The following is a 26,523-nucleotide window of genomic DNA, read 5'->3' on the forward strand; positions in this document are numbered from 1 at the left end:
GAAATTTCAGACGGCGGTTCTATGGGGCTTCGCTTGCTCGCGAGCGGTAGGGGAGGCTGGAGCCCCCCTAGCTCCACCGCTGGCTCCGTGCCTGGCCTGATGTCACCGTTGCTGAAAGCAAGGACTGCTTCTCTATCATGATAGTAACTGACAGTATGATATTGCACTATGTTTGGAACATGGAAGTTTCAATTGATTGTTTTTGGGATTTGTGATAATGTACTGTTTCATGCAGAATTCCTGTAAGGCTGTGTTTAGTTCGCGAAATGAAAATTTTTAGATGTCACATCGGATGTTTCGGGGATGTCGAAAAAAACTAATTACATAGCTCGCCTGAAAACTGCGAGACGAATTTATTAAGCCTAATTAATCCATCATTAGCGCATGTTAGTTACTGTAACACTTATGGCTAATCATGGACTAATTAGTCTTAAAACATTCGTCTCGCGATTTCCAACCAAACTATACAATTAATTTTTTTTCGTCTATATTTAATACTCCATGCATGTGCCGCAAGATTCGATGTGATAGTTTGGGGTGAAAATTTTTGGAAACTAAACCAGGCCTAAAAATTTATAAGCAAGTTCCTGGTACGTTCTACCATAATATGAGCGAGTAATTAGTGTCATGATCTGTCGTGTGCATATTCAGTGGCTGCTCCTAAACGATTTCCACGGTATGAACCATCCAGTAATCCAGTTGCATCCAAGATGCGGCTTTTACTGGGCCATCACCACCACTATGGCCGCTAATGGGGAACATGTCTCGGTTGCCTGCGCAGTGCGGTCCTTTTCGTCCATGCTATGATCGGTTCAGTTTGTCAGTGCGCTGCTGTGTGTATGTCGTGCGCAATTGCGATGCGTGCAGATCCACTTCTGAAAATTCATTCAGAGGACAGATAAAATCTCGCGGGGGCCTCAGAGTGGGAGCCAGTTTAGTTCCAAAATTTTTGGCAAAATGGGCACGGTAGCATTTTCGTTGTTATTTAGCAAATAGTGTCCAATCATAGTCTAATTAGGCTTAAAAGATTCGTCTCGTGGATTTCGTCTAAACTGTGTAATTAATTTTATTTTTTATTTATATTTAATATTTCATGTATGCGTCTAAAGATTCGATGTGACGGGGAATGTGAAAAATTTTGCAAAATGTTTGGGGAACTAAACTGGGCCCGATTGATTTGGTCGCCATTCATTGAGTAGCGTCCAGTGGGCGATGGCCATCATGCACGCAATCATGCAGGTAACGGCCACTGATGTGAATGTGATGCGACGTTCATGGGTGATGCCTGATGGCCAGATGTTTCCTTCTGTCATTAGCTGTGGTAGTAGCTGGTAGTGGCGTTAGCGGTCATGTTGGTGGGCATGGAATCCTAAGTGAATGTTGGAAATTGGGGGTACTCCATCGTCATATAAAGGATTTTCCGTATGTGTGGGAGTAAAATCGGATTCACTCATGACAGAGGGTTGTAAGAAGGATTTTAATCCCTGTCTGAGTGAGCCAAGTTGTACACATCGGCACGTTTAACACGGCACCACGTAGGTCAAATTGCTATCAAAACCGGCTCAACCAACTGGTTTCAAAAGTTGGAGGAGTCCAAACATCCAGTTTCTCGATTGAGAGAGGAGAAAAGAACTTATTACAGCAGCTTAGTTGGTTGAGTTTTTTTTTATGGAACCTTCCCAGCGAGTCCTCAACTTGGGGTGCTCGCTTTTTTTATTCATTCCATGATCCATATTTTAACAAGGGTTTTTCTTGCAGTGGTAGGACATTTGCCTATTGACAACGATGCATATTGATGACTTCGTCAATCTTAATATATGTCTTAGTCTTTCGAAAGTGCTCATATTGGAGGTGCCCATATGTGTAAGGTGTGTGCGTGTAGGGCTAGATAACGAGCAAAAGCTCGGCTCGGCTCGTTATCTTGACGAGCCAAAAGGTCAACTCGGCTTGGCTCGTTTACGAGCTTGAGTGGGCCCATTTAGCTCGCGAGCCAAGTATAAAATAAAATACAAAAAATAACATAACCATGAGCCTTAAATCAAACAAAAAATTAATATGTGCTAACAAATATAGAGGTATAACATATACTGTAGTATATACTATAGTATTGCACCACATATCCATGGTCTATACTCCATACAATACATAATCCATCCATAATCTTACTATTGATTATTCATACATCCATTAAAAACAAAGTGATTGAGTCATAATAATCCCAAGTTTACATGTTGTAGGCCAGTTTAAGACATGAAGTAATACACAAATAATACAAGTTCAAGGCCAACATATTTGGCTCGTTAACTATACGAGCTAAAATACTGACTCAGCTCGTTGAAAAATATAAACGAGTCAAGTCACTATTGAGCCGAGTCGAATGAGCTACTGTGAACTTTTCGTCCAGCCCTATGTGCATGCATACATAGCTATGAATTTACGTGCAGTGTCTACGTCTGATTAGCAAAAAAAAAAAAAAAAAAAAAAAAAAACTGAGCAAAGCCAGAGGAAGTGAAAGGGATATTTCCTTTGGTTTTTCTGCCTTGTCATGGGGTCATGGGCTTGCTCGCTGATGGTTTACAGACTTACGGGCCGCCGAAAGCAGCAACAACCCTGTAAACGTCAACTGGGCTAACAATGTTATACGAGTCGCCGAGCAACATGCCCAGCCCAGTCTGAACGGGAGAATCCCGTACGTTTCTGAAGTTTTTCTTTCCCGACGAGACGTTTCTGCGGAATTTATACTGATTCTTGTGAGTCTATCGTGAATTCTTTCCTATCCAAACAGACATGGCAACGTACATACGAGTCATCACTCTGAGTTCCATCAAGGTTCGTTGAGTGTTTGCTTAGTTCAGCATTCGTTTCTTGTTTCGTCCTTCTAATGATTGAGAAGTAGTAACACCTGGATGAACCCTTGCATGAGGCAACCGGCATGACCAAATCACTCAACGCGACGGTGAAAATCAGTGGGACTTTTGTTAAAGGACTTGTTTGGATGCATATATATTCACCTCAATCCACATGTATTAGAGTGGATTATGGTGTAACTTAGTTTTATTTCGACTCCAATCCATTTTAACACATATGGCCAGGGTTTTCAATTTCAGTTTTAGAAATATTTCGCCACCACCAAAATTCCTGAATTTCACGAATTTCGAACGAAATTTCGCCGAAATTTTTTTAGAGACTTAAACACAAAGTCTGTTTTTTTTTAAAAAAAATCTTTTAGATCTAAACAAAATAGTAGCATGATTTATGACTATACATGTACTCAGTAGAAGAATATCCAACATAAACAATAGAAAATATAAGCCTATAGTTGTATTGCACATTAATTAGTGTAATACGAAATTTCGGATTTTTTTCGATCACCACCGAAATTCCCGAACTTACGACGAAATTTTGAACCCTGCATGTGGGTTGAGTACATTCAAACAATCCCTTAATCCACGTATGTTGAAATGAATTGAAGTAAAAATTAGTTTTTTTTCTACTCAAATATACCCTAATACATGTGAATTGAGGTGCATGTAACCGTGATTGAATCAGGTGCAAAATCAAGTTCAATCACGTGTCACCACGATTAGCTAGAGCCTGATAGTGATAATCACCTGGTTTCCCCTCGTTACTTTTCTCAATGATGATTGCGGTACCAGCAACAAAGCATCCAACCAGAAGCAAAAGCATACCCTGGTCTTTTGTCTCGCCCAGCACTCTGGATATACATTTTGGGCCAGGCAATCCATGTATCTTGAAGCGAAAAACACTGCTCGGCTACTGCAGTTACAAACATGTCTATGTCTATCTTTGAAAATTCAACCACTTAGCAGCAAAAATAGCAGCTTTCCAAGTTAATTAATAACTATCCAAAGCGAACAACGGAAAATATTCAAGGGCATTATGAGCCTTTTACCACGACCCACCACCAATTTTATGGAGACCTACGAAATGCCGACTAGTCATTCAAGGCTTACAAAGTCAACGTGTCCCAGAAACTGATAAATAATACTCTTAACTGCTGATACAATTAGCCGCAGCATATTTTACAACTCTGGATCACTCAACAACAGCCATCTCAGCGAAATTATGAGATAGCACATGCTAAACCTATTTCCCAAGCTAAGCTATGGAAAAGGTCAAAACTTATAGTGGGGCTGCTAGAACCCCCATGTCAATCAGCCAAGCTATCAAGGAAGCTCTGTAGCTCCCTCAGGCCCTCTGCAGATATGCTTCTCTGTACACGAGGCCTAGGAGTTGTTAGAACAGGAGGCGGCCTAGAGTTGAAGCAGACGACAACCACAGAAAGGTTATCACCACTCTTCCTCTTGATGGCCTCATCAACTAGTTCTTTACAGCAAGTGGCCGGGTCATTGTGCTCTTGGAGCTTACGGCGGGCAAAATCTACTGCATTTTGGCTGCGGAATACATCCCAGATCCCATCACAACCCATGATCAGGAACTCGTCCTCTTCAGTCAGATCTGTTGTCATTACCTCAGGCTCGGCACTGAGAGGGCCAAGACCATCACATGCCTTCATGCCTTCCATATGCCAATCCCCGATTGCTCGCGCGACATTAAGCTGCCCATTCAGGTACTCATCATCAACATGTCCACCCAATGCCTCAATACGCATCTTCTCCCTGTTGCAAGATGGTTTGTGATCCCTGGACATCTCGATTGCCTTTCCACGACGACAAAGTACTGCTCGACAATCACCAGCATTTGCGACCAGAAGTAACCTGTTGAGCACCCAGAGACAGAAATATGCCAGCAGCTGAGGATTGTCAAAAGCATGTGCAAAATTTAACAGATCAGAACTCACAAATTTAATTATTCACAAAATTAGCTATCTTCAGGACATTCCTTAAACGAGAACACATGAATATTGTTGAGAAAAAACACATGCATGCACCATAAAAATTTGCAAATATGCAGTCACCAACGGGCAGGGGATGCAGATCCTTGTAGGCAGTGGCGGAGCCAGCCGAAAATTTTAGCTGGGGCATACTAAATGAACAAATCGCATATACCAGCGCAGTGTCATCAAGTCTAGCAACAGGCCTAGTATTCTACACAATATACTAAGTTCAAACTCTCCGTTAATGGCAGACAAACTATTTACAGCACTGAGTTCCATGCAAATTGCTGATGACACATTTAGCGAGAGAAAATTTTAAGCCCAGCCAGTAATGTTTGACAAAATTTCATACCTATTATGTTTGCTTAAGGCCAATGGGGACAAATTGAGCAAAACTTCTTGTACAGAGAGCAATAAAGAAGTAATTCCCTAACTTGTTATATTTCCCAGTTGGCCAGCTCTCCAGTAGCCTTGCTTCCCATCAAGGACGATGGCGCCGAGCGTGACGAGCTGATGGACGATTGTGCTGCTGCGTCTCTTCTTGCATTGTTAGGTTGGCCTCTTTTCGTTCCGGGCCTGCTAGCCAGTTAGGCTATGGACCAGTAAGCCCAACGAGCCATACCCCTTCAGCAGACAGTAGTAGTAGTTTCTTGCCCGATTGTTTAGACTTTGAGTTCGACCGCCACCGAGTCACTGAGCTTTGCAGTTGCAGCGGTCATGGAGATGAGGGAAAACTGAATGGGGTAATGAGGTTGGCCAGCTAGTAGCTGGGGCGGCCGCCCCATGTTGCCCAGGGTGGCTCCGCCCCTGCTTGTGGGGAAAAAGTGAAGGCGCATGTAGCTCATTTGCAATTAAGCGCGCGAGTGCAAATTGTTAGAACAGATTTGGCCAGGTGGGACCAAAGGGTACATGATGCCATAAACAGCAAATAGTGTTAAGTATTTATTTCCTCTAGCTATTACTTTGTATCGGCTGCCTCTTGGGTTTCTACCCAGTGTGCTGCCTAGGTACTCCCAGCTTGTTGCCTAGGACTTCTCCCCTCTTAACTCTCTAGCTTAGCCTCTCTCTATATATATGTAACCCTCTTGTAATCTCATCATCAAGTAATCTAAAGCCTCTTAGCCTTTCTCTATCATGGTATCAGACTAACGATTCCTCTGCTTCCCCGCGCGCCCTTCCTTGCCGCCGCAGCCCGCCTCGGGTCGCGCCCACCCGCGCGCCCTTCCTTGCCGCCGCAGCCCGCGACCTTTCCCTGCCGCCGGCGTGCCTGAAGCTGCCCAGCCGCGCGCCCATGGCCACTTCAACCTCCGGCGCCTCCACCGCGGCTACCGCGATCAAGCTTCGTGATGAAGCTCTCGCCGCCGCCCAGAAGCTGGAGGAGGAGGCCGCCTCCCTGCACTCCACCAACACCGACCGCAGCCAGCAGCTTCAGACGGAGGCTGATCTCCTCAAGTCCGCTGCTGCCGCTCAGGATCGCGTTCGTGCCGCCGTTGACGCCCTCGAGAAGGAGCGCGCGCAGGCCGACGCCCTGGAACAGCAGGCCACTGCCCTCCGGGACCGTCTCCGCACGGACTCCTTCCACGACGACGGCTCTCAGGACGGCGGCGATCACTCCTTCTCCTCCGACGCCACGACCATCGCTCATCTGCACAGCCAGGCTGCCGCTGTCCAGAACATCAAGAACTTGATTCCGATCATTCTGGACCTTCAGTCCTCCAACTACTCCAGGTGGCGCGGCTACGTCCTCCTCATCCTCGGCCGCTTCGCGTTGAAGGATCACGTCCTCAGTGACGCCTCCCGCTTCACCGATCCTGCGTGGTCCCGCATGGACTGCATGGTCGTCTCCTGGATCTTCAACACCATCTCCACCGATCTTCTGGACGTCATCCACGAGCGTGACGGCATCTCCGCTCGGGCTGCGTGGCTCGGCATTGAACAACAGTTCCTGAACAATCGCGAGTCACGCGCCATGCTCCTCGACGCTGAGTTCCGTACTCTCTCCCAGGGCGCCCTCTCCATCGACGACTACTGCCGCAAGATGAAGGGCATGGCTGATGCCCTTGCCGATCTTGGCGAGCCCGTCCATGACCGTACTCTGGTGCTGAACATACTAAGAGGCCTCAATGAGCGCTTCCAGTTCATGTCGCAGTTCATCACGCGCCAGAAGCCGTTTCCCTCCTTTGCAGACGTCCGCGCCGACCTGCGCCTGGCCGAGCTCAACATGGCACCTCCATCGGCTCTCATCGTCTCTTCGTCCAGCAAGCCACCTGCATCCTAGCCGGCCTCTGGGTCTGCAACCCAGCGCCCTCAACAGCACGCCGGGGAGCGTCCTCAACAGAACGCCAGGGGGGCTTCTCTGGTAATGGCCGTGGCCGGCGTCGTCGTGGCGGCCGTGGCCAAGGCGGCTCGAACAGCGGCTCACCCGGTGGTTCCCAGTTGCCCTCCCTCCTCAACCCGTGGACCGGGTCCATTCACATGTGGCCCGGGGCTACTCCCGGTGGCCCTCGCGGTCCACCTCTCCGCACCGGCCCGCCTTCATCGCAGCAGCTGCAGCAGCACGCTCTGGTGGCCGGCGTGCCTCCAACCTACTACCCTTCGGCTCCTGGGACATACCAACAGGTGTCCACCCAGGCGCCTCATCCTCAAATGATAAACTTCAGATAGCAGTTACCATGTGTCATATCATGTGATGTCAGAATTGATTTTGGCAGATTGGATAAAAAAAAACAGCTCCCATCGTCCATATGTAGTGAGAAACTTCAAATAGCAGTAACACCTATTCTATACAATGACTTTGTATGGATCACAGTTGCAGAAGTTAATGAGAGCATTACCTCCCAACCACAAGTGCTGCAAGAGCAGTTGTACCAGAAGCAAGAGAGCAGTTCAGAGAACAAGCATCTGCAAAAGCAGCATCGACCTGCAAGAATGCAGAGGATACTGCTTTCACTATCTCCCTAGGAAAACCCTCATCCTCGACAATAAACCTTGGTAAATTGCTGCACACAAAATCAGCTGCATGCTTTCCACCATGCCCATCAAAAACCTGAATAAAAAATGGAAATAAGGTTAAACATGCAGGAAATGCTAGCCAGATGGACCAAATTATTTTCCAAATAGGATGCCTATACTGTTTCTCTAGCCAAATGGCTAAAACCAGCTAAGATATATAGCAGTATTGACAAAGGAGATTGGACACTGCCACAATTCATTAGGAACATACCCCATAAAAGGCACTGGGGCCTTCGTCAGAACTTTCAAATCCGAAGTCCTGCATGAAATTATCAGAGCAGATAAAGACATCCTCCATTGTGTGCCTTGAGCCAATATCAGCCCACCCACCAGATCGTACAACTGGAATAAATTCAGTGTCTATGCTTTCAAAAGCTCTCTCATTTTCAGGCTTCGTATTGTTTGCAGGACTCCTCACCTTCAAAACCAGTGTCACTTATCAAACATACAAGAAAAGGATACACACTTTCAAACTGAGGTAAAAGGCCTTGTTTTATTTCCTTTTTTTCACTATAATTAAAAGGTAAAAGACGAACATGTCAGATATATACCACCTTTTTTGATTCACTAGGTGCACATACCGTGCACCATGCCACCAGCACACGAGTTACAAACTCGTGCTCTGAGTGTACCTTCATTCGGTACATATATCGCCTTATTAATCATACTATATCAAGTAAATCCTCACATTGATACTCGTGATCAAACATAAACCAGGTACCTAGTAGAACTATGAGATCAGAACCAAAACCCCTCAGCTTCTGCTTCCTAAATTTGCTTGATGGTCTTTCCAAAGAAAAAAAAATCATTTGATGGTGGAGTATAAAATTAGTTTAGGGGTTTTCCAACTGTTGAGGACTGGAGAAATTTATTGGATCAATCAATCAACATATAAAGCAGAGTAGCAGACAAAAGACAGAACTTTGAATAATGTTCTGGGGGCCATGAGGCCAGAACAGGGCGTGGGGGTATCAGACTTTTCATGACATATAAGTACTGAATTAACAGTTCAATTATGCCCTTTTGCCATGTACTCGAACCACCCAACCTTTTCACCACAGGGAATGATAAAACAATAATCTTTACCAGAACAAAACCCCCAGGTCAAGAAAAGTTACATCATCATGTATTCATGTCCATTACCAAGTACCTGTGTCTGCAATAAATTATACACGACGAAATTGCTAGGGAAGCATCAGTTACCAAGGCAGGAGTATCTACTTCCCACAAACATTCTCGAATGTCCCCTGCCCCCGTACTTGATCCATTCGATACTAAAACCTATCATTTCATATAATCCAAAGCAGTCTTTTCAAGACACCACCAGATCACAAGCAATTATAATTGCTTTCCAGACTCCCAATCGCGTGCATCCACATAAACAGCCTGATTCCAAGCATCTTTGCCCCTCAACTTACTAGTCACTACCAGTACTCTAGTACAAACAAGGATGTACCAGGAGCTTCAGAGAACTCTTTTCCCTCCCACTCTTCTCTCACCTCCCAGATCCAGGACAACACGTCCCGTCCCATCACACCAGTGCAAACCCCACCGCCTTGGCACAATCGGCTCGCGCCTCGCAGCTGAGGCGGCAGCAGGCACACCAAACAGCACAGGTTAAAGCATTCGAATCAAGCCGACCACCACACAAAAGCTCCCATCTATCGCGCAGATCACGCAAGCTATCTTGCTAGCCGCGGAGGAAGCGAGATTCAGGAGAGCCGACTTACAAAAGAGGCGTGCCGCGCGAGCGCCGGCTTCCTCGCCGCCGCCGGGATCGGGGGCCTCCCCCCGCCGCCGCCTCGAGGAAGTTGCTCTTCCATCACCGACCAAATCGGCTAGGGTTAGGGTTCGGATATGGTCCTAGGAGCTGCCTGCCGGTAGTAGCCTCCGTACTGTGGAGTGTGAACAGTAGTGGTAGCAGGAAAGGCAGGGGAGGCCAGAAAAAGGCGAGGGGAAAACGAGGGGCACAACAGGGGCGTTTCGGTAATTTCGTGGGAGATTAAGCTAATCATGGCGAGTAACAGCGGCGCTTAGCCGCTGGGCTGCGTGAGATGCGAGATCCGGTTTCCGGGGCTCGCGCTGCCATTGGTGGGGCGGCGAGGTCACGGGGGCGCGGGCGCGCGGCTGTGGATAGGGGCGCGGGTCGAGCGGACGGGTTGCTGGAGCCTGGAGGAGAGGTCGGGGCCGTAAGGTCCATGCCGTCTACGAGCTCTACACCACGATCTCTGCGCCACTCTACGGCATCGAGCTGACGAGCCTCCATTCATTTAAGCAGCGGACACATGCTACGCTAAAAGCATATGTTACAATAGTATGTTTCGAGTATTTCAGAATTTTTAGAGGTACGTTACAAGTGTTGTATATCGATGTTGCAAAAGTAGATTGTGATGTTGTACATGTTGTAATGGCTATACACGTATGTTTCAAGTATATGTTCTAAATATTTCATCTGCAGATGAATGTTGCAAGTGTTTTATCTGAATATTGCATATACATGCATGTTGCAAGCATATGTTTTAAGTGTTTTCAGGTGTTTCATACGTATGTTTGCGAGTGTTTCATCTAGATGTTGTAAATGTTTGCAATGATTTTCAAATGTTTTTCAGGCACTTTTCGCAAGTGTTTTAGACGTTTGTTTTAAGTGTTTCATTTGTCTTCTTTTGTATGTTACAATTGTTGTATCTTGATATTTCAAAAGTAGATCGAGTGTTACACATAGGATGCGCGTGGGAAGCGGCCGACGGCGCGAACGACGTTCAGGGTGGCGTGGATGACGTCCGGGACGGTGCCCACTGTTGGTGCGCTCCCTCGCATGCCTAACGCGTTGTGCGCTTGTTTGCTCTCTCTGCGCGGCAATGTCCGAATGCTAGGGTCCTGGACCCGAGTGCTAGCAAATCCGTGAGACAACCGCCTATACGTATGTTCGAGGTTAGCAACGTGGTGGAGCAATCACAATATTATCCGAAGGCAGTTTGACGAAAATAATCATCACCAGCTATCTAAACTATTGTAAGTTAATACGTAGTAAAAGGCACTCATAAGATTATAGACTATCTATAGAAAAATATTGTTTTCCTACTCCTATCTTTCTCTCTCCTAGTTTTGGACACTTTATGGGCTCCCATGTATATAAAATGTTTGGTCCATATACATTGTGGTTGCTTTAAGAGCCTATTTAGATATAAGAGTTAATTGTTAGCTAGCTAAAAAAACTCTAGCACATCCAAACAAAAAGAGCTAATAGATGGACTAATATGTTAGCCAAGTCTTAACTAGTTGTTAGCCAACTCGCTATCCAACCATAGCTAATTGGAACTATTGTTTAGCCCTAACTAGTAACTAGCCAGGTGTGTCAAGCATGCCTTAAGTAAGTAAAAATAAAACCTACATGGAAAAAATCCAAAATTTTGCGTTTTGGTAGTAGTAGCAGTAAGGGCATGTTTAATACACATGACTAGTTACTAGTTTTGGTAAAAAATAATTGTGGTTGGCTATCTAGTTGGCTAGCAATTAGTTAAAACTTCACTAAAAAATTAGTCTGCTGGTTTAGATGCACTAAAGCTAATTTTGGATGCAGACCGATGGTGACAATGAGGTGCAATGGGGTGTCCTGCTCGTGCTATCGTTGATCGATGTACCCTCTACGGCAGCAGCAGCAACCACCACCCAATACAGGTACAGCAGCGAGGGTGAAGTAAATCTCACCAATTCCTTCATGAGGTGCCAAGGAAGGGAAACAAAGTAGCAAAACAGACTTCAATCGACGGGGCACTCTGTTTTAGTGGATGGTAAAGAGAGAGAGAGGAAGGGAAAGAGGGACGACTAGGGGAAGAGGACAGCAGAGGTTTGTCTCTCCTCTGTACGTGACAAGGGACGAGACATGATTGTTTTCGTCAAGCGAAAACAAAAGGAAGAGAGAGGGGCGTGATTAAGTAGATATTAAGGAAAGTGGGGCCAGGAATTAAGAGAATAGTTGCTACTGTTTTGCATGTGAGAAGGGATAGGGGTGACGCTAAGGAGGAGGGGGGCAAAGAGGAGATCGACTAGGGGGTGGGAGGAGAGGGGGGTGTTGGCCTGTTTTGTGCTTGTCCAGAATAAGAGAAAGGACACTACTATAGATTGACCTACCAGCAACACCTTTATCATCATCGGTACCATTAAAAATGATAGAGATAGCTATCACCAACGGTTCGTAATATGAACCATTGGTGATGAGAGTATCACTGCCGGTTCGTAAGAATATCCGGGTCGATAACTATCACTGCCGCTTCGTCTTACCAACCGATGGTGATAGCCCATCATCACAGCCGGTTTGCATCACCAGCCGGCAGTGATGATGTGCTCCTCATCACTGCCGCCTCGCCATATGAACCAGCAGTGAAGACATTTTCACCGTCAACTCGTTGTATGATACAGCGGTGTTGGTGTTTCGAACAAACACCAACTAGTAAATTTATATTTATTGTGCGTTAGGCTCGGATGGCGTACTAAAGGACACAAAATTTATACTGGTTCGGGTAGAATGTCCCTACGTCCAGTTTGCTGCTGCTCATGTTATTAGTACCGAAAAAGGTTCATAGTAGGGAGTACAAATGGTCGAGAGAGGGACAGGTCCCAAGTCTCTGATGGAAAGGTCGAAAGGACGTCAAGAGCTCGATTGCTGCTCGGTTGTGTGTTCTGTGTCGAATTGATCCCTCCCCTTAGTGGGGCGTCCTGCCCTCCCTTTTATAGACCAAGGGGGGGCAGGGGTTACAGATGGGAGAAAGAGGAAAAACCAAAGGTAGAGAAGGTCATTCGAAGGTGCCGGGTTTTCCTTTTCCCTTGAGCCTGCCCTGCTGACATGGCAGACCACGCCAGGGATAGCATGTTTTGCCGATCCTGATAGGGCCGGGCTCTGGCTTCGTTTCAGCGAGTGGTCACGTCCCATCCTTCCCCGGCGGACGGTGCGGTGTGTCGGGGCGCCGAGCCATGACTCTGCGGGGAGTAGACGGGGAAATGACCATACGCCCGTCACTGTAGATGATGTGAGCTCTTCCTTGGATTGTTGTGGTTGTCGTATGCTTGTGTCAGGATCCACGCCCGAGGGCTGATGGCGGCGCCTATAATACTGTAGAACAAAAGTCGGCGCCTACAATATTATTCGGGCTCTGCCATGCCTGGGGGCTTAAAGCGCCCGTCCCATCGTATCCTAACGGTACCTTCTCGTAGGTGCGTAGGGCATGGTCCTTGGTACTGCGGTTGACCTGAGTGTCTTGTCTTACCCTGTGCTCGTCATCATGAGGGGGCAGGGTGTAGACGTCGAGCAAGGCGGAGCCAGCCCTTAGTCGTTGGGCGAGGCACAGCTTGCCCCGGGACGTCGAGCGAGACGGAGCCAGCCCTTAGTCGTCGGGCGAGGCACAGCCTGCCCTGGGACGTCATGCGAGGTGGTCCCAGCCCTTAGCCATCGGGCGAGGCAGAGCCAGCCCTCAGCCGTCGAGCGAGGCGGAGTCTATCCTCAACCGTTGGGCGAGACGGAGCTAGCCCTCAACCGTCGGGTGAGGCAGAGCCTGCCCTCAGACGTCGGGCAAGGCGGAGCCAATCTTTAGTCCTCCGGGCAAGAAGTGTAGTTGCGTTCTTGTCTGATTGGGAGCATTAATGCTTAATGGTTATTAGCTCTATCTCATTGGGTACCCCAGTATTAGATCCCCGACAGTAGCCCCCGAGCCCCCGGGTGATTCGGACAGAATCGCCGGGGGGGTATTTCGATTCGCCGGAGGGTGCGCATGAGCGCACCCGACGGTTGTAGCCCCCGAGCCCCCAGGTGATTCGGGTAGAATCACCCGGGGGTATTTTGAATCGTTAGAGGGTGCGCGTGAGCGCACCTGACGGTTGTAGCCCCTGAGCCCCTGGGTGATTCGGGTAGAATCGCCCGGGGGTATTTCGATTCGCCAGAGGGTGTGCGCGAGCGCACCCGTCGGGTGTAGCCCCCGAGCCCCCGGGTGATTCGGATAGAATCGCCCGGGGGGTATTTTGATTCATCAGAGGGTGCGCACGAGCACACCCAACGGGTGTTGCCCCCGAGCCCCTAGGTGATTCGGGTAGAATCGCCTGGGGGGTATTTTAATTCGCCAGAGGGTGCGCGCGAGCGCACCCGTCGGGTGTAGCCCCCGAGCCCCCGGGTGATTTGGATAGAATCACCCGGGGGTATTTCGATTCGCCCGAGGGTGCGCGCGAGCGCACCCAACGGGTGTAGCGCCCGAGCCCCCAGGTGATTCAGATAGAATCGTCCGGGGGGTAATTTCAGACCCTTCGAGGGTATGGCTGTGAGATTTGGTTTTTGTCAACCGGATAGTTTAAAGGGAATCCTGGTATCCCGTTCGTGGGGATTTGTCCGGGGTCAGCCTGGTTGAGACTTGATTATGGATCGAGACTCCTTTGAGGCTCGTGTGCCCGGGTTTGGCCATTTCGCGGGCCCATCCCTCGTTGGGACGACTGTCGAAACTATTAGGCCTGCCCTCAAAGTCCTAGGCCCAGGCGGGCCAGAGAAATGCTTTTTGACCCGTATTCCCTCTGTGGGAAAAGAGTCCTGATTTGCTCGGGAAGGCGAAACATCCGGCATGATTTTGGTGGGAAAGGATAGGGATCGCGGACGCATATCCCACGATGTGACGTGGTGGCATATCGTGGTAGGCTCGGAGACCTAGGTGGGTTGTTGCCCTTCTCACATCTGTCGCCCCTATAAAACCGAGGGGTTCGCCCCTAGGGTTCCGTACTTTGCCTTCTCGCCTTTGCATCTACAACTTCTGCCACCAATCGCCTAAGCTTCTCGCACCTGCATCACCGCTGCCGCCAAGCTCGCATCCAACCACCGCCACCAAGCTCGCATCCAACCACCCCACCTAGTCATTCGATGGAGCCATGTTGCAGATCCGACATCACCCCTCAGCACCTAGAGGGCCTCGTTCGCCGTGGCCTCCTTTGCCCGCTGATCGCCGCCTAGGAGTGGTGGCTGCCCGATAATGAGGACGAGTTGTCGCTGCCCAAAGGGTATGTCACGTCCTTCACTCGCTTTCACAAGCGGGGATTCACCATCCCCGCCCACAAGTTCCTTCGGGGGCTGCTGGACTACTACATGGTGGAGTTGCAGCACCTTACTCCTAACGGGGTTCAGCACATCACGGCGTTCATCGCCCTGTGTGAGGGGTTCTTGGGGATCGATCTCCACTTCGACCTGTGGTGGTATCTCTTCGTCGTCAACCTTCTAAAGAAGTGGGCCGGGAAGTAATTGCTGAGCGTGCCGGTGGGATGTGCCGGCATTCATCTCCGTAACAACTGGGTGAACGAATACCCGTTGATGCGTCTATCGACCTCCAACAAGGGGTGGCATTCGTATTGGTTTTATGTCAAGGATGATGTTGCCGCCCCCTTGCCAGTGTTCTCTGGGCGCATCATCGAAGAGGTCCTAGAGTCATGGAAGTGGGGTGTCCTGGACAAAGATAAGAAGAGGATCAAGGACCATCTTGCCGCCCTCCAAATTCTAGAGGAGAGGGGCGTGAAGGGGTCAGGGATCATCGACGCCTACCACATGAGGAGGGTGGCGCTGCTGATGGCGTGCGCTTCCCCTACACCAGATGGTGCCTAGAGCGTCGCTCGAAGGGACGGTGCTTGTCAATGAAGCGCTCCCCTCCAAAGTGGCACAACGCATCAAGGAGATGATGGAGCCTTTGAAGGACCACGTCGGCGTCGTCCTTGATTTTGTGTATCTGGTGCCGGGGCATCCCCCAATGTGACCGGAACCGGGGTTCATCGACTTCATAAGTTCTCTTTCTTCGTGCCTCCTTTTTACTTGAATTCCTGACCCCTTGGTGCTGACATTGGGATAGCAGGACCAGCCGAAGAAACTTGTCTTTATGGATTGCCCGGCTCCGCTGTCGAAGGACAAGTTCATGGCGGCGGCCAACCGTGCCATAGCCGAGTGGCAGAGGAAGATGAAGGAGTTCGAGCGGAAGAAGAAACAGCAGAGATAGCAGGCACGGGAGCGAGGAGAGGAGAAAGACAGCGAAGACGACAAAGACGATGATAAGGTAGTTGTCGATGTGGAGTGGGATGTCCTGGAGGGCGAGGATACGCTGATAGGTACCCCCTCATCCATGCAGGGACCCTTCTCGTTCCACGTGGGGGAACTATTCTCCAGTCGTCTAGAGGGTCGGGCTCTATCGCTGGATTCTCTTCAAGCTCCATGACCTCAGGGCCGGACGGAGCCGTCGGTTGGTCAGCCCCTGAGGCTGGATCAGGTGGGCAATCGTTGGCCTATTCCAACCCTTCATAGCGCACTGAGGGTTTGAGTTGGTCACTAGCGAAGACGCCCATTGGCACCGGCTCTCAACTGGACACTGTTTTTCCAAGCGCGTTGGCCGTCTTGTTGAGGTGCCTTAGGATGTGATTGAGTTCGAGGTCATCGAATTTGTCCTCCAGCCGTCGGACTTCTTGGTAGTACATAGACATCTTGGCGTCGTGACAGCTCGACTCCTTCATGACTTGGTTGACGACCAGCTAGGAGTCGCCCCAGATGTCGAGGCGCTGGATGCCCAACTGAAAGCTCTAGTTTGGTTTTGGTTAATTGATGAAACCCTAAGTGCTAACCTAGTTTATCAAAATAATTATGAGATAGGTAGCACTACTCCAAGTGATGAAGCAATGGCGAAGATCATGACGATGGTGATGGCATGGTGATGATCAAATGCTTGAACTTGGAAAAGAAGAAAGAGAAAAACAAAAGGCTCAAGGCAAAGGTATAAATAGTAGGAGCCATTTTGTTTCCGTGATCAAGACACTTAGCGAGTGTGATCACATTTAGGTTAGATAGCCGTACTATTAAGAGGGGTGAAACTCGTATTAAAATGCGATTATCAAAGTGCCACTAGATGCTCTAACTCATTGCATATGCATTCAGGATCTAGTGGAGTGCTAACACCCTTGAAAATACTTGTGAAAATATGCTAACACATGTGCACAAGGTGATACACTTGGTGGTTGGCACATTTGAGCAAGGGTTAGAAACTTCACCAGCGGAGTGTCCGCCCGTAGAGTGCGGATAGTTCAATGGTGCCACCGGCGCCCTATACAGAAAAGACAGGGGTTCACAGAGTGACCGGACGCTGGTGGAGTAGTGACCAGACGCTGGGTTCAGAGTCCAGTTAGTAGCAGCAGTAAGCACGCGTCTTAGTCTTGTGACTGGACGCTGGCGCGAAGAGTGACCGAACACTGCCTGGGTGCGTCCGGTCAGTGCGGACATACGCTGACGTGAGGCGCACAGAAGAAATGTTGAGTGACCGAACACCGGGTGAGTCTGGTCACATTTGGAACCTTACTGGAAATGACCAGACGCTGGGATCCTGAGTCCGGTCACTTTCTAACTGACACATCCGGTCATCACTTGACCATTGAGATCGGGCGATTGGCGTTTGAAGTCGATGACACATGGCAAGCATCGGGCGACCGGACGCTAGGGTCCTGTGTCCGGTCGAACTGACCAGAGCGCCCGGTCACCCCGTGTTGTGCCCAGTGAAGGGGTACAACGGCTCTATTTCATAGGGGCTTCTATTTAAGCCCCATGGCCGGCTCAAGCTCACTCTCTTGGCCATTTGCATTGACATAGCAACCTTGTGAGCTTAGCCAAAGCCCTCCCACTCATCTCCATCATTGTTTCATCATCATTGTGAGATTGGGAGAGAATCCAAGTGCATTGCTTGAGTGATTGCATCTAGTGGCACTTGGCATTCGTGTTTCACTGCGGGATTCACTTGTTACTCTTGGTGGTTGTCGCCACCTAAACAGCTTAGAGCAGCGAGGATCGTTGAGCGGAGGTTGGTGATTGTCTCCGGCTTAGATCATGGTGATTGTGAGGGGTCTTGTGCCTTCCACGGTGGAGAGCCGAAAGGTAACTCTAGTGGATTACTCGTGTCATTGAGGTACCTCACTTGTGGGTAGGTTCTTGAATTGTCCGATTGTGTGGACGAGGTTCGTGCAACACCTCTTAGCCACCGAACCACCAAGTGTTGGTCGACACAACAGGGACTAGCGTGCCAGCAAGCACGTGAACCTCAGGAGAAAAATTGGTTGTCTCTTGCCCTTTGGTATTCTCCCAGTGATTGATTTAGTATTCATCTTGTGATTGGTTCACTTCTCTACACGGCGGTATAATCACCCTGCTCACTCATTTATATTCTTGCAAACTAGTTGTGGCAAGCTCTTTAGTGTAATTAGAATTGAGACCTTGCTTTGTTATTTTAAGTTCATCTAGTGGAGCTCTTTAGAGTAGCAAGATTGAGAGCTCTTAGTGAGTAGTAACATTACAAGTAGTGTGCCTAGTAACCATTGTAACTAGAATTTATTGGATAGGTGGCTTGCAACCCTTGTAGAGCTAGAGCAAGTTTGCATTTCGCTATTTGTCATACTAATCAAATTGCTCTAGTTAATTTGTAGATTTTTAAATAGGCTATTCACCCCCCCTCTAGCCATATTAGGACCTTTCAAGTGGTATCAGAGCCATGGTCACCGTTTGATTGAAGGCTTAACAACCTCGGTGTCAAATTATGGCTCAAGTTGTGTTCAACCATGTGGGGGGCAAACCACCGTTCTTTGATGGCACATGCTATGATTATTGGAAGAGAAAGATGAGGATGTATCTTGGTTCAATCAATGATCAAGTATGGGAGGTGACCAAGAATGACTATGCTATCATTGATCCCGATGACCCCACCAACCAAGACAAGACCAACAAGCAATGCAATACAATGGCTCTCAACACCATATACAATGCCATTGATTCCAAGGTGTTTGAGCAAATCAAGGATTGTGAAAGAGCAAATGATGTGTGGAGGAGATTGGAGGAAACATATGAGGGCACACCAGCGGTGAAGAGTGCTAAGTTGTACATTCTCAAGGATAAGTTGACAAGCTTCAAGATGAAGGAAGATGAGAGCATTCCAAAAATGTTCCATCGGTTGCAAGTGATTGTAAATGACTTGAAGGCCTTGGGAGAGAAGATCAAGAATGATGATGTCTCTCATCGATTCTTGATGTGCTTACCTCCAAGATTTGAGATGTTGAGATTGCTTATCATAAGAGGAGGATTGAAGGAGATTACCCCTAACCAAGTATTAGGTGATGTCATGACCCAAGAGACATACCGTGTGGAAAGGGAAGGGGATGACAAGGATGACAAGAAGGAAGAAGAAGAAAAGAAGAAGAAGAGTATAGCATTCAAGGCTAGCTCATCATCATCCAAGAACAAGGGCAAGTCCAAGAAAGAATCAAGTTATGATGATGATCTTAGTGATATTGATGATGAAGCTATGGCCCTCTTTGTACGCAAGATGGGAAAATTCATGAAGAAGAAGGGCTATGGTGCAAGAAAGAGAAGAGATCACACCAAAAAAAAAGAATATGTGAGAAGATGCTACAATTGCAAGAGTCCCGATCATATTGTAGCAAATTGTCCCTACAATAGTGACAATGATGAGGATGAGAAGAAGAAGCGCAAGAAGGATAAGAAAGAAAAGAATGAGAAGAGAATGACCTTCCAAAAGAAGAAGAAGGGTGGAGGCTATGTGGTCACTTAGGATAGTGATGGCTCTTCGGATAGTGGTGACTCTAGTGATGATGGCAAGAAATCTATCAAGAAAGCACTAGCAAGCATCGCCATCAACAACAAGCCCTCCATCTTCGACACTCCTTCGACATGCCTCATGGCAAAACCTACCAAGGTAAAATATGATGTGAGTGATGATGATGAATGTGAAAGTGATGCTTATAGGAGTGATGATAATGATGATGAGGAGTACTCCAAGGAGGAGCTCATGGACATGTGTGAGCAAGTGCATACTTGCTTTGAGATGAAGAGAAAGGAGTGCAAGGAATTGAACAAGAAAGTCAAATTTCTTGAGCAATCTCTTGATGAGCTCAACGCCACTCATGAGAGGCTAATGGAAGCCCATGAAAAGCTTGGCAAAGCTCACTCCTCTCTCATCGAGCAAGTCAAGAAGGAAGAGGCCAAGAAGGAGCAAGTGATCATGTCTTGTGATGTGGGACTAACATGTGATCTTATTGATGAAACTTTTTATAAGTCCATTATAGTTGCTCCCACTAACACTTCTTGTAGCACTACTACTTCTACTTCACCTTTAAGTGATGGTCTCACTTGTGATGCCTCACTAATGGTGGAAAATGAGACTCTCAAGAAGGAGGTGAATGAGCTCACTTGTGCCTTAGGCAATGCCTATGGTGGAGATGCACGCTTGCTAAAGTACTTGGGTAGCCAAAGGTTTTCTCTCAACAAAGAGGGATTAGGCTATACCCCCAAGAAAGGCAAGGCAGTCTTTGTCACTTCCAAAGTTAACTTTGTGAAGGGCAATGGTCGGTTTTGCAATACATGCAAGCAAGTTGGGCATGTAGAGCAATATTGCAAGATTAGCAAGAACAAGCTACCTATTGTATCCTCAATTAAATTTGATTCTTGTTACATGCTTGTTAAGGGTGACAATGGTGTGAATGCTAAATTCATTGGTACACTAATTGTGGGCCCAAAGAAGAAGGCCATTTGGGTACCAAAGACTTTGGTAACTAACCTTCAAGGACCCAAGCAAGTTTAGGTACCTAAAAAGAATTGATCTTCTTTTGTAGGTCAATTATAAAGTCAAAGAAAGGCATTGGGTGCTTGATAGTGGGTGCACACAACACATGACCGGTGATCCAAGAATGTTCAATTCAATCAATGAAAACAAGAGCAATGTGATTGATAGTATCACATTTGGTGACAATGGCAAAGGCAAAGTCAAAGGGCTTGGTAAGATTGCAATATCCAATGACTTGAGCATTTCTAATGTGCTACTAGTAGAGAGCTTGAACTTCAACCTTTTATCGGTAGCTCAATTGTGTGATCTTGGTTTCAAGTGCATATTTGGTGTGAATGATGTATAGATTATAAGTGTAGATGGCTCTAACTTGATATTCAAAGGATTTAGATATGAAAATCTATACTTGGTTGATTTCAATGCTAGAGAAGCTCAATTGACAACATGTTTGATCACTAAGTCTAGCATGAGTTGGTTATGACATAGAAGGCTTGGTCATGTTGGAATGAAACAATTAAACAAGTTGATTAAGCATGACTTAGTTAGAGGCTTGAAAGATGTCACATTTGAGAAAGATAAGCTATGTAGTGCATGTCAAGCTGGAAAACAAGTTGGTAACACACATCCAAAGAAGAGCATGATGAGCATATCTAAGGCATTTGAGTTGATGCACATGGACTTGTTTGGACCAACCACATACATAAGAATTGGTGGAAACAAATATGGATTTATGATTGTGGATGATTTCACTAGATACACATGGGTATTCTTTCTTGTTGACAAGAGTGATGTATTTGCAACATTCAAATCATTTGTCAAGAGCATTCACAATGAGTTTAAAACAACTATCAAGAAAGTTAGAAGTGACAATGGTAGTGAATTCAAGAATACTAGAATTGATGAGTTGTGTGATGAATTTGGAATTAGACATCAATTCTCGGCCAAGTACACTCCACAATCAAATGGCCTAGTGGAAAGAAAGAATAGAACTTTGATTGACATGGCAAGATCAATGTTGAGTGAGTACAATGTGAGTCATTCATTTTGGGTCGAAGCAATAAACATGGCTTGCTATTATAGCAACCGACTCTATTGTCACCCCATGATAGAGAAGAAACCATATGAGCTATTGAATGGAAGAAAACCCAACATAGCATACTTTCGGGTTTTTGGTTGTAAATGCTATATATTGAAGAAAGGCACTAGATTGAGCAAGTTTGAAAAGAAATATGATAAAGGTTTCTTGCTTGGTTACTCCACTACTAGCAAGTTATATAGAGTTTAGAATTTGGCTAGTGGTACTCTTGAGGAGGTTCATGATGTGGAGTTTGATGAAACAATGGCTCTCAAGAAGAAGATGAGAATCTAGACGATGTAAGAGGCACTCAATTGGTCAATGCAATGGAGAACATGAACATTGGTGATATAAGGCCTAGAGAGGTGATTGATGTTGAAGATGACAAGAATCAAGTGCTCTCTAACACAAATGTGCAAGCTAGTGGTTCTCATGATCAAGTTCAAGCAAGTACTAGTGATGACAAAGTGCAAGATCAACAACAAGTGTCTAGTTCATTGTCTCAACCAAGTGATCTATCAAATGCAAGCAATCAAGTGCAAGTGCTTCAACCAACTAATATTGCAAGAGATCATCCCTTGGACACTATCATTAGTGATATTTCAAGAGGTGTGCAAACTAGATCAAGATTGGCTTCATTTTGTGAGCATTTCTCATTTGTGTCATCCATTGAATCTAAGAAGATAGATGAAGCTTTGAAGGATGTTGATTGGGTCAATGCTATGCATGAAGAGCTAAACAACTTCACAAGAAACCAAGTATGGGAGTTAGTTGAGAGGCCTAAGGATCATAATGTGATAGAAACCAAGTGGGTCATTCAGAACAAGCAAGATCAAGATGGGATAGTAATAAGGAACAAAGCAAGATTAGTGGCTCAAGGTTACACTTAAGTTGAAGGTCTTGACTTTGGAGAAACATATGGCCCGGTTGCAAGATTAGAAGCAATTAGGATCTTGTTAGCCTATGCTTGTGCCCACAACATCAAGTTGTACCAAATGAATGTGAAGGGTGCATTTCTCAATGGGTACATCAATGAGCTTGTGTATGTTGAGCAACCTCTCGGTTTTGAAGATGAAAAGAAACCCAACCATGTTTACAAGTTGAGAAAGGCTTTGTATGGATTAAAACAAGCACCTAGAGCATGGTATGAGAGATTGAGGGATTTCCTACTCTCTAAGGGATTCAAGATGGGAAAGGTTGACACCATGCTCTTCACCAAGAAGCTTGGAAATGACTTGTTTGTAATACAAATCTATGTTGATGATATCATATTTGGGTCAACAAATCAAGATTTTTATGAGGAGTTTGGCAAGATGATGGCAAGTGAGTTTGAGATGTCTATAATTGGAGAGCTTAGTTACTTCCTTGGTCTTCAAATCAAGCAAATAAAGAATGGCACATTTGTGAGTCAAGGCAAGTATATCAAGGACATGCTCAAGAAATTTGGAATGGATGATGCTAAAGCTATTAGTACACCAATGGGAACAAGTGAAAGCTTGAATAGTGATGCTAGTGGCAACATGGTAGATCAAAAGATGTATCGGTCTATGATTGGAAGTATACTCTATGTGACCGCATCAAGACCGGATGTGATGTTTAGTGTATGTATGTGTGCTAGATTTCAAGCCTCACCAAGAGAAAGTCATTTGAAGGCAACAAAGAGAATATTGAGGTACTTGAAGCATACACAAAATGTTGGATTGTGGTATCCCAAAGGAGCAAGATTCGAGTTGATTAGATATTCAGACTCCGATTATGCAGAATGCAAAGTTAAGAGAAAGAGCACATCAGGCACATGTCAACTATTGGGAAGATCACTTGTGTCTTGGTCATCAAAGAAGCAAAATAGTGTAGGACTTTCAACCGCCGAAGCAGAGTACATTTCGGCCGGTAGTTGTTGTGCTCAATTACTTTGGATGAAGGCTACTTTGAGTGACTTTGGAATTAAATTCAAGTAAGTGCCATTGCTATGTGATAATGAGAGTGTCGTAAAGCTCATCAACAACCCGGTTCAACATTCAAGAACAAAGCATATTGATGTCCGCCATCATTTCATAAGAGATCACCAACAAAAAGGGGACATTTGCATTGAGAGTGTGGGCACCGAAGATCAACTTGTCGATATCTTCACCAAGCCACTTGATGAAAAGAGGTTTTGCAAGCTAAGGAATAAATTGACCATACTTGACTTCTCCAATATGTGTTGATGCACCCCACTTATATGACATGCCTCTTCTTCGAGCAATCCAAGGTAAAAGTTGATTGGCATGGCATACATCCTTGATAAGGACATGTTTAGTGCATCTAGATATTTTTCACATTTGAATAGGCTCATTCATGAAAATCAAATGAATTTGATGCTTGTATGGTACCACTATTGCTTGTATGCTTGAAATGATCTAGTGGTAGCATATGACATGTTTGTGGACTTGTAAACCTAGTGTTTGATCTAGAAAATAAGCTATAAGTGTTTAACTCAACATGGTACAAGATAACCCTTATTTGAAGGTGTGAAGAAGCTTGTCCTTGGATCAAACCGAGTTAAATATCTTTTGCAAGTAATCTAAATTGAACCAAATTGGGAAAATGATCCTCATTTCACATGGTTTCACCCCAACCTATCTATAATTTGAGCTCACCTTTTGTGCTAATTGTTGACAAAGGGGGAGAGAAATTCACAAATATAGTAAGATAGGAGAAGCAAACAAATGAAATGACATTGTAAAGGGAAAAATAAAAAATGCACACAAGTAGGGGGAGCAAGCTCATAAACTTGTATGTTGCATTTTGATGTGCATTTCATATATTTGCTTGCATAGCACAAGTTCTAAATTTCAATATCCATGCTTGTGTGGTGTATGCTAGTTATATGCTTGAATGGTGAAATGAAAAACTAGCATGCATAGGCTAAAGTAACTAGACTTATGTTCATTTTATGGAAACTAGACCCTTGCTTGTAATGTTGATCTCATGAGGTATTCTAGTTTTTGTGTATATATAGTTACTAATGGTGCTAAGGATGGTATATTGGTGCACTCCGATTGGTATCACGCTTCAAAGGTCCATCTCTTATACCTTAGCATCATATGGTAGAAATTGTCTCCTATATTTCCTATCTAAGCATATGTGCAAGCTACAATCCAAACTCTTAGCACATATGTAGGGGGAGCAATTGCTACCATTTGGGATTCATGAAACTTGTCCATATCCTTTTCACATGGTAAATATGCTTGGGCAAGCAACATGGATTCAATTAAATTTCAACTCATATCTTTGTGAAAGGGTTGTCATCAATTACCAAAAAGGGGGAGATTGAAAGCTCTAGTTTGGTTTTGGTTAATTGATGAAACCCTAAGTGCTAACCTAGTTTATCAAAGTAATTATGAGATAGGTAGCACTACTCCAAGTGATGAAGCAATGACGAAGATCATGATGATGGTGATGGCATGGTGATGATCAAATGCTTGAACTTGGAAAAGAAGAAAGAGAAAAACAAAAGGCTCAAGGCAAAGGTATAAATAGTAGGAGCTATTTTGTTTCCGTGATCAAGACACTTAGCGAGTGTGATCACATTTAGGTTAGATAGCCATACTATTAAGAGGGGTGAAACTCGTATTAAAATACGGTTATCAAAGTGCCACTAGATGCTCTAACTCATTGCATATGCATTTAGGATCTAGTGGAGTGCTAACACCCTTGAAAATGCTTGTGAAAATATGCTAACACATGTGCACAAGGTGATACACTTGATAGTTGGCACATTTGAGCAAGGGTTAGAAACTTCACTAGCGCCCTATACAGAAAAGACAGGGGTTCATAGAGTGACCGGACGCTGGTGGAGCAGTGACCGGATGCTGGGTTCAGAGTCCAGTCAGTAGTAGCAGTAAGCACGCATCTCGGTCTTGCAACCAGACGTTGGCGCGAAGAGTGACCAGACGCTGGCTAGGTGCGTCCGGTCAGTGCTGACGTACGCTGACGTGAGGCGCACAGAAGAAACATTGAGTGACTGGACACCATGTGAGTTCGGTCGAGCAAGACCGGACGCGTCCGGTTGTGAAATTTCGCGTTTGGAACCTTACTAGAAACGACCGGGCGCTGGGATCCTACGTCCGGTCACTTTCTAACTGACATGTCCGGTCATCACTTGACCACTGAGATCGGGCGATCGACGTTTGAAGCCGATGACACATGGCAAGCATCGGGCGACCGGACGCTAGGGTCCTGTGTCCGGTCGAACCGACCGAAGCGCCCGGTCACCCCGTGTTGTGCCCATTGAAGGGGTACAATGGCTCTATTTCTTAGGGGCTTCTATTTAAGCCCCATGGTCGGCTCAAGCTCACTCTCTTAGCCATTTGCATTGACATAGCAACCTTGTGAGCTTAGCCAAAGCCCTCCCACTCATCTCCATCATTGTGAGATTGGGAGAGAATCCAAGTGCATTGCTTGAGTGATTGCATCTAGTGGCACTTGGCATTCGTGTTTCGCTGTGGGATTCACTTGTTACTCTTGGTGGTTGCCGCCACCTAGATGGCTTGGAGTAGCGAGGATCGTTGAGCGGAGGTTGGTGATTGTCTCCAGCTTCGATCATGGTGATTGTGAGGGGTCTTGTGCCTTCCACGGCGGAGAGCCAAAAGGTAACTCTAGTGGATTGCTCGTGTCATTGAGGTACCTCACTTGTGGGTAGGTTCTTGCGGTGTCCGATTGTGTGGACGAGGTTCATGCAACACCTCTTAGCCGCTGAACCACCAAGTGTTGGTCGACACAATGGGGACTAGCGTGTCGGCAAGCACGTGAACCTCGGGAGAAAAATTTGTTGTCTCTTACCCTTTGGTATTCTCCCGGTGATTGATTTAGTATTCATCTTATGATTGGTTCACTTCTCTACACGGCGGTATAATCACCCTACTCACTCATTTATATTCTTGCAAACTAGTTGTGGCAAGCTCTTTAGTGTAATTAGA

The 26,523-nt window shown here is 46.2% G+C and overlaps 2 protein-coding genes across 2 annotated transcripts; one reads left to right on the forward strand and one right to left on the reverse strand.

The window, feature by feature from the left end:
- Window positions 1-3,823: 3,823 nt before the first annotated feature.
- On the reverse strand, window positions 3,824-10,144 carry LOC136530999 (probable protein phosphatase 2C 57). Its single transcript, XM_066523700.1, has 4 exons — window positions 9,601-10,144; window positions 8,082-8,288; window positions 7,693-7,904; window positions 3,824-4,739 (listed from the first exon to the last, which is right to left on the reverse strand). Exons 1-4 carry the CDS (start codon window positions 9,691-9,693, stop codon window positions 4,172-4,174), a joined length of 1,080 nt encoding a protein of 359 aa, XP_066379797.1. The 5' UTR covers window positions 9,694-10,144; the 3' UTR covers window positions 3,824-4,171.
- Window positions 4,746-7,658, forward strand: LOC136531000 (uncharacterized). Its single transcript, XM_066523701.1, has one exon. The coding sequence runs from the start codon at window positions 6,150-6,152 to the stop codon at window positions 7,134-7,136; it is 987 nt and encodes a 328-aa protein (XP_066379798.1). The 5' UTR covers window positions 4,746-6,149; the 3' UTR covers window positions 7,137-7,658.
- Window positions 10,145-26,523: the final 16,379 nt, after the last annotated feature.

The sequence above is a fragment of the Miscanthus floridulus genome, unplaced genomic scaffold (genome assembly GCF_019320115.1).
Source record: "Miscanthus floridulus cultivar M001 unplaced genomic scaffold, ASM1932011v1 fs_252_2_3, whole genome shotgun sequence".
Taxonomy (NCBI): Eukaryota; Viridiplantae; Streptophyta; class Magnoliopsida; order Poales; family Poaceae; genus Miscanthus; species Miscanthus floridulus.